Source organism: Pecten maximus, chromosome 13, assembly GCF_902652985.1.
Source record: "Pecten maximus chromosome 13, xPecMax1.1, whole genome shotgun sequence".
NCBI classification, from domain to species: Eukaryota; Metazoa; Mollusca; class Bivalvia; order Pectinida; family Pectinidae; genus Pecten; species Pecten maximus.
Genome location: NC_047027.1, coordinates 12,659,202 through 12,674,296, shown reverse-complemented (window position 1 = coordinate 12,674,296; position 15,095 = coordinate 12,659,202). Strand labels below are relative to the sequence as shown.

General features: G+C 36.9%; 1 protein-coding gene and 1 long non-coding RNA gene across 2 annotated transcripts in view; both read right to left on the bottom strand.

The window, feature by feature from the left end:
- Positions 1 to 891: 891 nt before the first annotated feature.
- LOC117341278 lies at positions 892 to 2,193 on the bottom strand. Its single transcript, XR_004535602.1, has 2 exons — positions 1,983 to 2,193; positions 892 to 1,665 (listed from the first exon to the last, which is right to left on the bottom strand). It is a non-coding gene; the product is annotated as an uncharacterized LOC117341278 (long non-coding RNA).
- Positions 2,194 to 7,593: 5,400 nt separating this feature from the next.
- Positions 7,594 to 15,095, bottom strand: part of LOC117341220 (sialin-like) — a gene marked incomplete in the record, with an annotated part of 7,933 nt that continues 431 nt past the window's right edge. Inside the window, 6 exon segments of the mRNA XM_033903075.1 lie at positions 7,594 to 8,210; positions 9,025 to 9,117; positions 10,273 to 10,418; positions 11,200 to 11,332; positions 12,923 to 13,072; positions 13,783 to 13,916. Coding sequence (XP_033758966.1) covers positions 8,049 to 8,210; positions 9,025 to 9,117; positions 10,273 to 10,418; positions 11,200 to 11,332; positions 12,923 to 13,072; positions 13,783 to 13,916 — 818 coding nt within the window.

Sequence of the window (15,095 nt, the reverse complement as noted above, 5' to 3'; positions counted from 1 at the left end):
GTGTAAATGGAGGGTGTGGCTCCCTTGGGGCCGGGTCCAATAGCGGATATTGAGGTAAATCCTTTAAATCGCTACTTGTTTAAACCCTTGAGATCCCCTCCCCATAACCATACAAATATATGTAGCATTGCTGGGCATCAAGAGATAAACACAATCATGATCTAAAACAACTAGGCCCTGGGGTCTTTTTGAACCCCTAGGGATTAATTTCTTTGATATATCTTTGATACCATTTAGATCCCCATCCTATAACCATGCATTGTTGGGCATAAAGAGATAAACAAAATCATGATGTAAAAAAAGGCCCTGTGACCTTTCACCATCCCTAGGGACTTAGTTTCTTTGAACATAAACATTGTTTGGTCAAATCCAGCCAGGTGAGCGATACAGGCTCTCTAGGCCTCTTGTTTTAGTTTAGAACTAAACCTTTATATTGTGAGAAAGAAAAAGAGTCATTTCATCTTAACAGATGTCCTTAGTTTGTTTCTATAACTATGTAATCGTTTTTATTTCGGTGAAATTAACTTTAGTAATGCAAAAAAGGGAGCCGACCACCCGTCTCAAAAGGGAAAATTTCTTTAGACTAACCCCTATAACATAGCTTGGGACCACTGTGATATGATTTACCAGATATCACTGAATGGAGTTGTTTTGTACATTATTAACAATGAGCCCATTGTTCCTTACCGGTTTCATCAGTTGTAATGGAGCATTTGTTACTTCAACATCATTTAATGTTGGTGAATTAAAGCAAAATTAAATCCCAGCGAATTTTACCAACTCTGGACTGTGGATTGAGAACCGTGCCCCAGTGGCTGAGGTTACCTAACAACATCCGGTGTTGATATGGCTTTAGAACAATTAACAACAACAAAAAATAAGAAAATATGATCAGTTTTCATTGCAACATTTAATAGATATATATAATATATGACATGTAACAAATGATAACAAAATATATTCTACACACATTGATTAATGTAGAAACATCAAACAGGTGTACATCACAACCTTCACTATATAAATAGATACAACGTCATACTTACATAACAAAATTCAGCACATACTTATTATTACACTATTCACATCACAACTGACTACAAAGATATTGCCAGATTATCCCATATCATGTTTATCACATCAACTGATGTCCGGCTCCTGATCTCACCACTAATCACATCAACTGATGTCCGACTCCCGCCCTCACCACTTATCACATCAACTGATGTCCGACTCCTCATCTCACCACTAATCAAATCAACTGATGTCCGACTCCTGCCCTCACCACTAATCACATCAACTGATGTCCGACTCCTGCCCTCACCACTAATCACATCAACTGATGTCCGACTCCTGATATCACCACTAATCACATCAACTGATGTCCGACTCCTGCCCTCACCACTAATGACATCAACTGATGTCCGACTCCTGATATCACCACTAATGACATCAACTGATGTCCGACTCCCGCCCTCACCACTAATGACATCAACTGATGTCCGACTCCTGCCCTCACCACTAATCACATCAACTGATGTCCGACTCCTGCCCTCACCACTAATCACATCAACTGATGTCTGACTCCTACTATCACCACTAATCACATCAACTGATGTCCGACTCCTGCCCTCACCACTAATCACATCAACTGATGTCTGACTCCTGCCCTCACCACTAATCACATCACATCAACTGATGTCCGACTCCTGATATCACCACTAATCACATCAACTGATGTCCGACTCCTGCCCTCACCACTAATCACATCAACTGATGTCCGACTCCTGATATCACCACTAATCACATCAACTGATGTCCGACTCCTGCCCTCACCACTAATCACATCAACTGATGTCCGACTCCTGCCCTCACCACTAATCACATCAACTGATGTCAGACACCCGCCCTCACCACTAATCACATCAACTGATGTCCGACTCCTGCCCTCACCACTAATCACATCAACTGATGTCAGACACCCGCCCTCACCACTAATCACATCAACTGATGTCCAACTCCTGCTCTCACCACTTAACACTTGAAATTTTAAGACTAGCCTTTTTTAAAACCAAATACATAGAACACCACGGAATATCAATATTTATTACCCCTGATCAAAAAAAGATAATCATTTCATAAATACAAAATCAGCAAAATAAATAACAACAAGAGGCCCAGAGGGCCTGTATCGCTTACCTGGTTTCATGAGATATGAAACAAGAATGATGCTTAAGTATATTTGTCGCTGGTATTGCTATGTCAATATATATCATAAGCATTTTATATGGGTACATGTACATTGGTTTTATTTTAATACTAAAAATGCCAAAAAGTGCATTAATCCATGAAATAAAATTGACTTTTGGTGTGACCCCATAGGGATGATACCACACAAATGTGAGTGATATCCATTGCTTAGTTTCAGAGAAGAACTTATTTAGACCAATTGACCTCTTTTGACCCTTCCCTCTGCCCCCTGGGGGGTCAGCTCCTTCCTTTATGCTATTTTGAATCCCTACCCCAATAGGATGCTACCAGTCAAACCACTGCTAAGTTTCAGAGAATAAGTTGTTTAAATCAATTTAGCCAAATTGACCCCTTTTGGCCCCACCCCTAAGCCCCCTGGCGGCCCGGGTCAACCCCAACATTTTTACAATTTTGAATCCCCACCCCATAACCATGCTACTCCATACAAATGTGAGTAATATCCATTGCTTAATTTCAGAGAAGAAGTTGTTTAAACAAATTGACCAATTTTAGCCCGCCCCTCAGGCCCCTGGGGTGTCAGCCCCACCATTTGTACAATTTTGAATCCCCAACCCATAGGGATCGATGCTACCAGGCAAATATGAGTGAGGTTTCAGAGCAGAAGTCGTTTATATCAATTCAGCAGAACTGACTCCTTTTGGCCCCGCCCCTCAGCCCCCAGGGGAGTCGGCCCCGTCATTTGTACAATTTCAAATTCCTACCCCAAGGTGATGCTACCAGTAAAATATGAGAGATATCCATTGCTTGGTTCCAAAGAAGAAGTCAATTATATGATTATAGCCCGATTGACCACATTTGGCCCTGCCCCTCAAGCCCCTGGGAGGTCACCCCATCATTTGTACAATTTTAAATCCCCACCCCATAGGGATCGATGCTACCAGGCAAATATGAGCGACAGCCATTGCTTAGTTTCAGAGCAGAAGTCGTTTATATCAATTCTGCAAAACTGACCCTTTTTGGCCCCACCTCTCAGCCCCCAGGGGGGTCGGCCCCATCATTTGTACAATTTTAAATCCCCACCCCATAGGGATGCTACCAGGCAAATATGAGCGATAGCCATCGCTTGGTTTTAGAGAAGAGGTCGTTTATATCAATATAGCCTGATTGACCACATTTGGCCCCGCCCCTCAGGCCCCTGGGAGGTCACCCCATCATTTGTACAATTTTAAATCCCCACCCCATAGGGATCGATGCTACCAGGCAAATATGAGCGACAGCCATTGCTTAGTTTCAGAGCAGAAGTCGTTTATATCAATTCTGCAAAACTGACCCTTTTTGGCCCCACCTCTCAGCCCCCAGGGGGTCGGCCCCATCATTTGTACAATTTTAAATCCCCACCCCATAGGGATGCTACCAGGCAAATATGAGCGATAGCCATTGCTTGGTTTTAGAGAAGAAGTCGTTTATATCAATATAGCCCGATTGACCACATTTGGCCCCGCCCCTCAGGCCCCTGGGGGGTCAGCCCCATCATTTGTACAATTTTGAATCCCCACCCCATAGTGATGCTACCAGGCAAATATGAGCGATAGCCATTCGTTGGTTTCAGAGAAGTCGTTTATATCAATAGCGCCAAATTGAGCCCTTTTGGCCCCGCCCCAGAGGCCCCTGGGGGGGTCAGGCCCATCATTTGTACAATTTTGAATCCCCACTCCATAGGGATTGATGCTACCAGGCAAATATGAGCAACAGCCATTGCTTAGTTTCAGAGCAAAAGTCGTTTATATCAATTCTGCAAAACTGACCCTTTTTGGCCCCACCCCTCAGCCCCCAGGGGGGTCAGCCCCATCATTTGTACAATTTTAAATCCCCACCCCATAGGGATGCTACCAGGCAAATATGAGCGATAGCCATTGCTTGGTTTTAGAGAAGAAGTCGTTTATATCAATATAGCCCGATTGACCACATTTGGCCCGCCCCTCAGGCCCCTGTGGGGTCAGCCCCATCATTTGTACAATTTTAAATCCCCACCCCATAGTGATGCTACCAGGCAAATATGAGCGATAGCCATTCGTTGGTTTCAGAGAAGAAGTCGTTTATATCAATAGCATCAAATTGAGCCCTTTTGGCCCCGCCCCAGAGGCCCCTGGGGGGTCAGCCCCATCATTTGTACAATTTTGAGTCCCCTACCCATAGGGATGCTTCTGACCAAATTTGTTCAAATTCTGATCAGCGGTTATGAATAAGAAGTCAAATAAGTCAATTGTTGACGGACGGACGACGGACGCCACTGTATGGCATAAGCTCACCTTGGTCCTTCGGACCAGGTGAGCTAAAAATGGGAATGTAAAATCATAACTATACGCTGCAAAATATAACAATGATAAATCTGTAACAATGAGCAATTATAAAAGGTCAATAACACGGAAATTGGCAGATAAGTAACAAGAAAAGATAGAATACCCATAACAACTGACAAAATAAAAGATGAATACCACAGGGACTTGGCGCTCATTCCAAACTGATGGTCTGTATATATATTATAGTTGGACAGTGAGTTTGGATTTTCTGTCTAGTCCCTGTGATAAATAATGCTTTCCTTTTGGCTGTGAAGAAATGCTGTGACATTTACTGGTATGTTATATCACATGTCATGGTGCTACTATAGCTATTGGGTAAACTCTTAATAATAGTAATTAATGAGCATCATAGGGATTGTGTAAGCAATATATATCACCTACTGGCCCCTGCTAAAAATAGTAACAGTGATCTTGGCCTTTACCCCAAATCACTGAAACTTAAAGTTGTCTAATATATTACTATTATTGATCATTGTGTGAAGTTCAATTAAAATAAAAATCAGTTTACTTTCTCTTTGCTGACAATTGTGGAATCCAATTCAGCAGAAATACCAACAAATATAATTCAATTGTCCTCTTTTAAGCCAATATTTCTTATAATAAATAGATACAACGAATAACAAATATTTCTTATAATAAATAGATACAACGAATAACAAACTGATAAGTAAAATTTATATTAAAGCAAAAAATACCCAAGTGTGGAATGGCAAGATCACAAGCAGATAAAGCTCGGAGTTTAAATGTATAATGAGATATGACTGACTGGGTAAATGATTATATTCATATTCAAGATAAAATGTTTGGCAACAACAATGGATATTTACTTATAAGTAAAAATTAATACCTTTATATTTCACGAAAGAACATTGAATAAATTACAGCTGTAACTTAATTAAATAAAAAAAGAAAATTGTAAACAAAAAACAAAAGAAAAACAAAGAAAAACAAACATTATTATATTTAAGCTAGAAAGCAATACCCCATATATATATTGTCCATAACAAAAAACATGACACTGACAATATCTCTATCACAAAACAATATAACAAAATGTTATATACACATATTTATATATCAAATATATAGTTACAATGTCACAGAATGCTTTCAATTTCCAGGGCCATCAAAATTAAGTATTGGTCCCAGTTTTAACTATTTAACCTCAAAAACAAGGATTAGCGATGGGATTGATTTGGGAATTAATAACACTATACTGTGTGAAAATCAGTATAAAAATTTAATTTTGTGAAATTCTACGAAAATCAAACTTTTTGAAATCTGTGAAAATCGAATTTTGTGAAATCTATAAGAAAATTGATTTTTTTGAAATCAGTATGAAAAACTTTTTTTTTTAAATCATTGTGAAAATCATTTTTTTTTTAAATCAGTGTAAAACTTGAATATTGTGAAATCAGTATCAAAATTTAATAACGTGAAATCAGTATGAAATTTAATATTGTGAAATCAGTATAAAAATCTAATGTGAAATCAATATGAAAATTTAATATTGTGAAATCAGTATGAAAATTTAATTTTGTGAAATCAGTATAAAAAATTAATTTTGTGAAATCAGTATGAAAATTTAATTTTATGAAATCAGTATGAAAATTTAATTTTATGAAAACATTTATAATTTAAATCATTTTCATTTGATTGCATGTGAAAATTCTTGTCTGAAACAGTTTGATTATACTTTCTAAGCTATCTGACTTGTATACTTCATCTCGTCCATCTGTCTGTCACTTCCCTTACAGTATAAGTACCATTACTCCTTCACTAGCAATTCCCCCTAATTTCCTCAATAGGTTTCAACAAATTCCTTCATACTGTCATAAACATTTGAAATATACTTCATTACAGGAATAAATAATTATGCAGTACACATCATCATATTATCTAGCACAAATTTACATATACATGCAAGAATATAAGTTATAGATCACTTAAAATGTGACAATACACAGTGTTTTATATATCTAACTCTTTCAATAAATGATTTACAGAAAATAGCATATATTTATATCAATATGGAATGAAAAATGATGTTTTTCAAACTAATCTATATTCATTTACTGGTAAATCTGTCATACAGTACATATTCTTTAATAAGCCCACTGGTTAAATTTCAGGCTACCCCCAATCATCTGTGGAATTTTATAATGAACTTCCATACTTGATGACATCTGGACCATTTTAATAGCTTATCTATGTCTTCTTGTCTGCCCCTATCTGCCACCCTTTCTTATGCCATAAAATGAAAAAAAACAAACTGTTATGAAGTAAACAAAGCTGTAATTTGGACTAAAATTCAACCAAATGATCCAGTCCAATGTTAAGACAAGAACCCAATGAAGACATGGATATTTCTATAAATAATCTCTCTATACAGAATTATTTACACAGATTGAAATATACACACATGTAAAATTTGGCTCTGAACACATAACCTACGAACCTCATGAATGTATAAATAAAAATAATGAATATATATATACACATTTTTTGACAAATTAATAACATATACCTCAATGAAATTTAGTTCATACTGTTTACCAGTAAAATAAAGTGGCTTGTGTACATTGTAGGCAAAGTTCACAAAGAGAATTTCGAACAAAGTGATTTATTGGGACAAGAATAAAACTTATTGTGACTAATTAATGAATAATAAAACAAATTAATGTAAAAAAATCCAATATAGCAGTGTAAAGGTGTGTTTCATCATTCTAGCAGTGTAAAGGTGTGTGAAGGTGTGTAAAGGTGTGTTTCATCATTGTAGCAGTGTAAAGGTGTGTGAAGGTGTGTAAAGGTGTGTTTCATCATTCTATTATTGTTTTGTGTTACGGTGTGTATTCGTAAATTGTGTTTGTTATTGTGTCCACACAATAATAAGGATACATAATGTCTGTTTAACCATTTTCCCATTAACTCTGTCATACACTGAAATCTGATAACATCATTGATAATTAAAATCTTAATTCACTAGGTCAAAGGTCATTTATACTATGCCATGAAAAAAATTGTCCAGATTGGTCAGATCCATTATTGTCCAAGTTACCGTAATGTTCTAAAAAGAGACATATCTTAGTTGTCAGTTATGAAGTCAGACCCCACTGTCTTAATTCAGGTGTGCTTTGTAATAGAATTTTGCTTAGTTATAGATACCGGGTTAAAAAGAGACCATATTTCTTCCTGTCAATATCACATATACAGAGTCTAATCTTATGCCATTATTGACAACATCCTGGCAGTCTTTTAATATGTCAAACAATGTTTAGTAATTTTTTACTGATGAGGTGACCCAGGGGTCAATGTTCAGAGGTCATTCCTTGCTATATCCTGTTGAAACAGCCCACAGGACAGATCCAAGTTCAGTCATTCTGTTCTGTTGCAACAATCCATACAAGAAGAGATTTAAGTTCCAAGGTCATTCATTTTCTTTATCCTATTGAGACAGCCTAGCGAACAGGTCGAAGTTCAAAGGTCATCCCTCTCGATATCCTGCTGAGAGAGGTAGCCTGTTGGTACTTCTGCCCATCGTTGCCGCTCTCCAGAGGCCAGAAGGCCAAACAAGAGACCGCCGACCAGGTATATACCAGCGGCAATGTAAAACACAATCTGCCATAACCCAGTGTCTCCCTGTAGATACAAAAAACAAATGGAAAGTTTATTGATCTTTTGACATAAAAGGAAATTTTGCTTTTGACAATAAAAGGTTTTGCTCAAGTACTGCAGGTTGTCTAACAACTATAGTAAGTTTGTTTTGGTAGGTTTTTTTTATTTTACATCCTATTAACAGCCAGGGTCATTTAAGGACGTGCCTCGTTTTGGATGTGGAGGAAAGCCAGAGTACCTGGAGAAAAACCACCTATCTACTGTCAGTACTTGGCAACTGCCCCACATAGGTTTTGAACTCGCAACCAAGAGGTGGAGGGCTAGTGATAAAGTGTCGGGACACCTTAACCACTTGGCCACTAAGGTCCCCTGACAGCAAGTAAGCTCTGTGTAATTAGTATGTCTGTATGAATAAATGATGCACTGATAATGGTTGTAAAATAATCTGAGATCAAATAGACATAACCTAGTCATCAACTTCTGTTAAAACCATGTCAGGAATCACGTGTTGTGTGTCCACATCATGTCAATCTGTTAACTTTTTATACTTTGGCACACCTTTCAACCGTAAACTAAAGAGGTAGAGCTAACGTCAGTTCCAAGTGTACTGTTTAATCAGTGGGTTGCTGGGTGTTGGGTATGGATACCTAATTCCTGATGAAGCCTCACATGCAAAGTCAGCTAATTAATCACCCACTTACAGGTGACGCTTGGGTATGTTGTTATATAAACCACTTGGATTAATTTTCAACTGACGATTTATTATTGACTTATTATGTCTGATAACCAAATTTTGATATTGGACCGATTCCCAGTACTGGTATGAACTGATACCGACCTTGTCCTCGACAATGATGCTGGTCAACAGTGGACTCACAATACCAGGGATGGTAGCAAACGTATTGGAGATACCCATCAGGATACTGGCATACTGCAAACAGAGGTCGTAATATCAATAAAATCTTTATCCCTATTTTACATCCATGTCATGACAGCTATCAACACATATAGACCACACAGCAAGATACTGGCATACTGTAAACAGAAGTTGTAATATCAATACAAAGTTTCATCCCTATTTTATATATTTTTATATGAAAGTGTTTTATCAAATAATAAAGAAATATATTGATTGCATGTTTTGTGCCCAGAATATAATAACGGTGTAGAAAATTGAAAGTAAGAACTGTTACATTATTTCTATATGTACAACTGACCTGACTTGAATTTATATAGCAAGGCTACATAACAATACAACAGATACTAATTTTGTCTAATTTTCAAATTTTAACAAGTTTAATTAGCACAATAATGCATTAGTGCATTCACATAATTCACTCTAATAGAAATATTAAGTAGACAAAGTCATCAGTACAATCATCATTAAGTGCGATGTTGTGGGTAACAAAATAAGATTACCACTAAAATATGTACATTGTATGTTTACGAAACTCCTAAAGAACGAAAATTTTACCTGTTATTACCTGTACAGATAATATGCCAGTGAATTACAATCCTAAGCCAGATGTAGATCAAAGGTCAAAATGTTTGTGAGAGTGACATACTTCTGGAAAAATGGAAACCACCTTACTGGGGTGAACAGAATCCCCCAGTATGAGGGTCCAGTGATCAGTAGTGTATGAAACAGAGTCTCGACATGTAAAAGTGACTGGAAGGACAAAGGATGGATAGACACAGTACGACCCTATAGTCCCCAATATCATGCAGTTCACTTGTGGATTGCTCACTGGGAGAAAGAAATTGCTGAGGAAAATTAAACTAGCTACATGTAAAATACTGAATGATCAACATCCCATCAATAGTCTGTGTAAAAAGAATGCTGGGAGTTGCTAAGGCAATACATATCCCCTACTGGCCCCGCTAAAAATAATAACAGTGACATTCATCCAAAAACCCTGAAACTCGAACTTGATAGGTCTCACACTGAAGTTACATGCCAACTTTCACCAATAAACCTTGAAGCATGGCTGAGAAAAGTGTGGAAAACTGAGTGGATGGACGGACAGACAGATGGGGACAAAAATTATAGTCACTCCAGTTTTACCGGTAGTGGACTAATAATTACCTGAGGCGCTATATCCAAATGGTTGACACTAAATCCTGCCCATGCAAATCCCCCCAGCCCCACGGCCAGTACGAGACAGGTGATGGCTCCTGTCGACGAGGTGGAGTAGCCTGCACTGACCATAAAAACCACCTGGAACCCAAAGGCTGAAACAAGATGTCAAAATGTATATTTGATATGTAACTTATAAAGGAGGAGAAAGGAGCCAACGTCAGCTGGAATATCAGTGGGTTTTCTCGGTGTGGTACTTCGCGTTGAGTATGGATACCCTATAGGTATGCCGGGCAGTTAGAGTAAATAATTAAATATAAGAAGGAAGTAATAACTGCAACATACTCAAGCGTTACCGATAAGTTGGAACTTTATTGTCTACTAGTTTCGACCCTATCGCAGGGTCTTCATCAGGATAGGGTCGAAACTAGTAGACAAAGTTCCAACTTATCGGTAACGCTTGAGTATGTTGCAGTTATTACTTCCTTCTGATATGTAACTTGTTATAACAACACAACGTGATATGTGTTACGTGACTATAAAACCATTTGGTCATGTGACCAAAATTTTGATATTTCACCATTTGGTCATGTGACCACAATTTTGATATTTCAGCAATGAACATTTTAACTGATGATGTTATGGTCACATAACACGCGATGCTGGTGCTAACAAACTAAGAATCTGGCAGGTAACTACTGAAATAGACTATTACAATGAAAATAACATTATTGGACATTTTCACTAAATGGCACTTAGGTCCTTTAACATGTTTCTGATAATCTTCCTTACATGCCTTGCTGGCTTCAATTCTTGAAATTCCTCATCTATAACATTCCAATTCAAGCATTTTGCTAACTCTTCTAATTCTCACCATCTGAGACAAAATTTGGGGAAATATTCACTTCCAAAAATTCGGAGGTATTTGATATTTACCTCCAGAAGTGAAGAGTTTCCTGACCAATCCAGTGTTCAGCTGGAAACGTGAACGTAGATGGTCAGCTAGACACCCGCCTCCTATCACCACCATCCCCATGACAAGGTAAGGCAGAGCAGACAGGAAGCCAGCCTGTTGTATTGGATATCAATTAAAGAGGATACATTCTCATTGATTATTACTGTGTTATATCAGCTTCTTTACACATATACTAAAAATTTCATCCAAAATTTAACTTAATGTTAGCGATGACCATACAGTAGTTTTCATATGTAGAAACTCTGAGAAGTTAGAAAGAAAGTAACATTTACTTCATTTCTACAAACAGAAAAGAAAAATTCCTGAATCAACAAACAATTGCCTTTACCAGTTATCAAAATGGCATAAAAAAAATATGCATAACCTTCCTAGTAATTCTAATGGGGGGGAAGGCGGGTTAAGAAAGAATATAAAAAATTCAATATGACATTGAGGATTCGATTTCATTAATCAACTAAGCAGCTTCATCATTTAGCGAGCGGTTGGAAAATTGAAAACAAGGTACATATGTATGTTAACTTCAAATGGAGCTGGCAAACTGGCAAACAATTTGAAACTAACTAAATTTATATTTACAAGAAAATAAAACCTAATATTGATGTTTTATATGATTTTAAATCAATGCTTGATTCAAAGATACGAAAACATTGTTATGGTGGTTCTATCTGTAGGTCAGGAAATATAACTAATTTTCTGCGTATAGCCTGTGGACCATACAATTTTTTACACCCAGAGATATCCTTTGTGGACGGACTGATGTTGCCAGCTATCTGGGGGAATGTAAATGTGTAAAAAATAGGGTTATATGTTGTAATTTGATTCCTGGTTAATAAACATTTGCCAAAAAAAAAAAAATCAAAAGGAATCACAGCTTTTTGTAAGGTTGTATTGGAAGGACAATATCATAATGTACTCTCCGGATATCATAATGTACTCTCCGGATATCATAATGTACTCTCCGGATATCATAATGTACTCTCCAGATATCATAATGTACTCTCCAGATATCATAATGTACTCTCCGGATATCATAATGTACTCTCCAGATATCATAATGTACTCTCCAGATATCATAATGTACTCTCCAGATATCATAATGTACTCTCTGGATATCATAATGTACTCTCCGGATATCATAATGTACTCTCTGGATATCATAATGTACTCTCCAGATATCATAATGTACTCTCCAGATATCATAATGTACTCTCCAGATATCATAATGTACTCTCCAGATATCATAATGTACTATCCGGATATCATAATGTACTCTCTAGATATCATAATGATATCATAATGTACTCTCCGGATATCATAATGATATCATAATGTACTCTCCGGATATCATAATGTACTCTCCGGATATCATAATGTACTCTCCGGATATCATAATGTACTCTCTGGATATGTACATCACCAAACTACTTCCTGTATTTCCGGCGGGCAATCTTCTAAATTAATTTTACAAAATGCTTGATAATTTCCTATTTTACATTCCATGGGCTAAACACCAATGCCAGTAATACACAGGAAATTATAGTATTTATTTTCTTTTACAAGTTACTTCACTTTGAAGAAATGTACTCAAAATATTTGTCAAATTGAAGGATCAAACGCTAGAAGAAATATACATTTCGATATCACATTTTATTGATTTTTTATTATTATAAACTTAATACTTACATTTTGGAGATCAAAATTAAGTGCAAATTTCATGAAGGTGGGAAGCTCTGTCAACCAGGTGTAAAAACCCCAGTTCTCAGCGAAGTGAGCAATAACAATCGCCCATACGGCAGGGGACGAGATGATCTGTATCCACGGTGGCCGCATGTCCTGTATGATGTAAACAAGATAATTAGTTGGATATGTACTTTATTTTAACCACCTGATTTAATTTTTATTCACAAAAATTTGATTGATTAAAATTGTTTCACCTTTGAAGGACCTACATGAGGTTGTTCTTATGTATAACTAATTTTGTTAAAAGTAAAATGAATAAATTGGATACCGATTTTCCGAAAGTGTGCTTAAAACGGACATATAGTTTTGCCTACAGCGAAAAATGGTGTCTCACAATCAAGTTAAGATTGCAGGAAAACTTAATGTACAACATTATGTCACAACAAGATTAATTCTGTCTTTGGGATAGAGATATTTAATTTCAAATAGGTTTCAGAAAAAAAATTGTGCAGAAAACTGTGTCATTTTGGGTCAAATATCATGATGTTTTGCAATTTTTAAGGTTTTTTGAATTGGAAAGCATGGTATTACCAGGTCTGAAAAACATAGAAAAAATAATTTTACTGATCCTTCAGGGCTAAAATTGCAAATATTGTATAGAATTACAAATATATATACTTTATTAGAGGTAATATGTAGGGTTAACTAGCTAAGTTTACATATCTTAAACATGTGCCTTATTTTTCAGAATTGGGCATTTTTACTGTACACTGCTACCCTAGGTCAGAGTTCACCAGGTCCTACACTAGGTCAGAGTTCACCAGGTCCTACCCTAGGTCAGAGTTCACCGTGTCCAGACTCACATGAGACTGTTCCTCTGTATAACCAATTTTAGACTGGATGTAATCCAGTTCAGAGTTTGATATAGATGTATGCTTGGCCGGACTCTCCACCACGATGTAACACCAAAATAGGAACCAGATCACTGCTATTGTACCTGTAAATGAGACACATATAACATGGATTGTAGACTTTACTCAGAAAGGAGTATAATTAAGAATAATTTGACTAGGTATCATAGATGCAGAACAAATCTGATTTCATAACAACAAGTATTATCATACCACAATTATATAAAGTGTCTTTTATTGTATTCAATTGATCATGTACTTGACCGACATAAAATTTTGTTGCCAACTCGCAATTAAATTTCCTCCACTAAAAAAGAAAGGACAACTTACCTATTTCAAATTTGAAATAAGGAAAAACTAGAACTGTCGCCAGGATGGCTGACTAATACCCCCGCAATCTGCATGTCTATCGAGTCAATGGTGAATTGGAACTCTTAATTAGAGGCTAACTAAGATAACCCAGTAATATAGTGACCAGTTGCCATAGCAACCATAATTTTGAGAAAAAGAAAGTGGCATGCACATCTACACATGGTCCTCTATATTTGTGTGAAGTTTCATTGAAATCGGTCATTCGGTTAAGGAGGAGTTGTCTGGACAAACTTAAAGTTATGGTTCTTATCAGAAAACCTGTTTATAGTGACCAGTTGCCATAGCAACCATAATTTAGAGAAACACAGTGGCATGCACATCTACACATGGTCCTCTATATTTGTGTGAAGTTTCATTGAAATCGGCCATTCGGTTTATGAGGAGTTGTCCGGACAAACTTAAAGTTATGGTTCTTATCGGAAAACCTGTTTATAGTGACCAGTTGCCATAGCAACCATAATTTAGAAAAAAAGAAAGTGACATGCACATCTACACATGGTCTTCTATATTTGTGTGAAGTTTCATCGAAATCGGCCCTTCGGTTTATGAGGAGTTGTCTGGACAAACTTAAAGTTATGGTTCTTATCAGAAAACCTGTTTATAGTGACCAGTTGCCATAGCAACCATATTTTTTAGGAAAAAGAAAGTGGCATGCACATCTACATATGATCATAAATATGTATGTGAAGTTTCATTGGAATCAGCCCATCGGTTTAAGAGGAGTTGACCGGACAAAATGTGTTGACGGATGGACGGACAACCTGATTCCAGTATACCCCCCTAACTTAGTTGCGGGGGTATAATTAGATTTTAACATTCTTTCATATAAAGGATACTTTCAACATGTAGGAAGCAACAAGGTCAGACATAAAGTGATGCTTATCATATGTGGA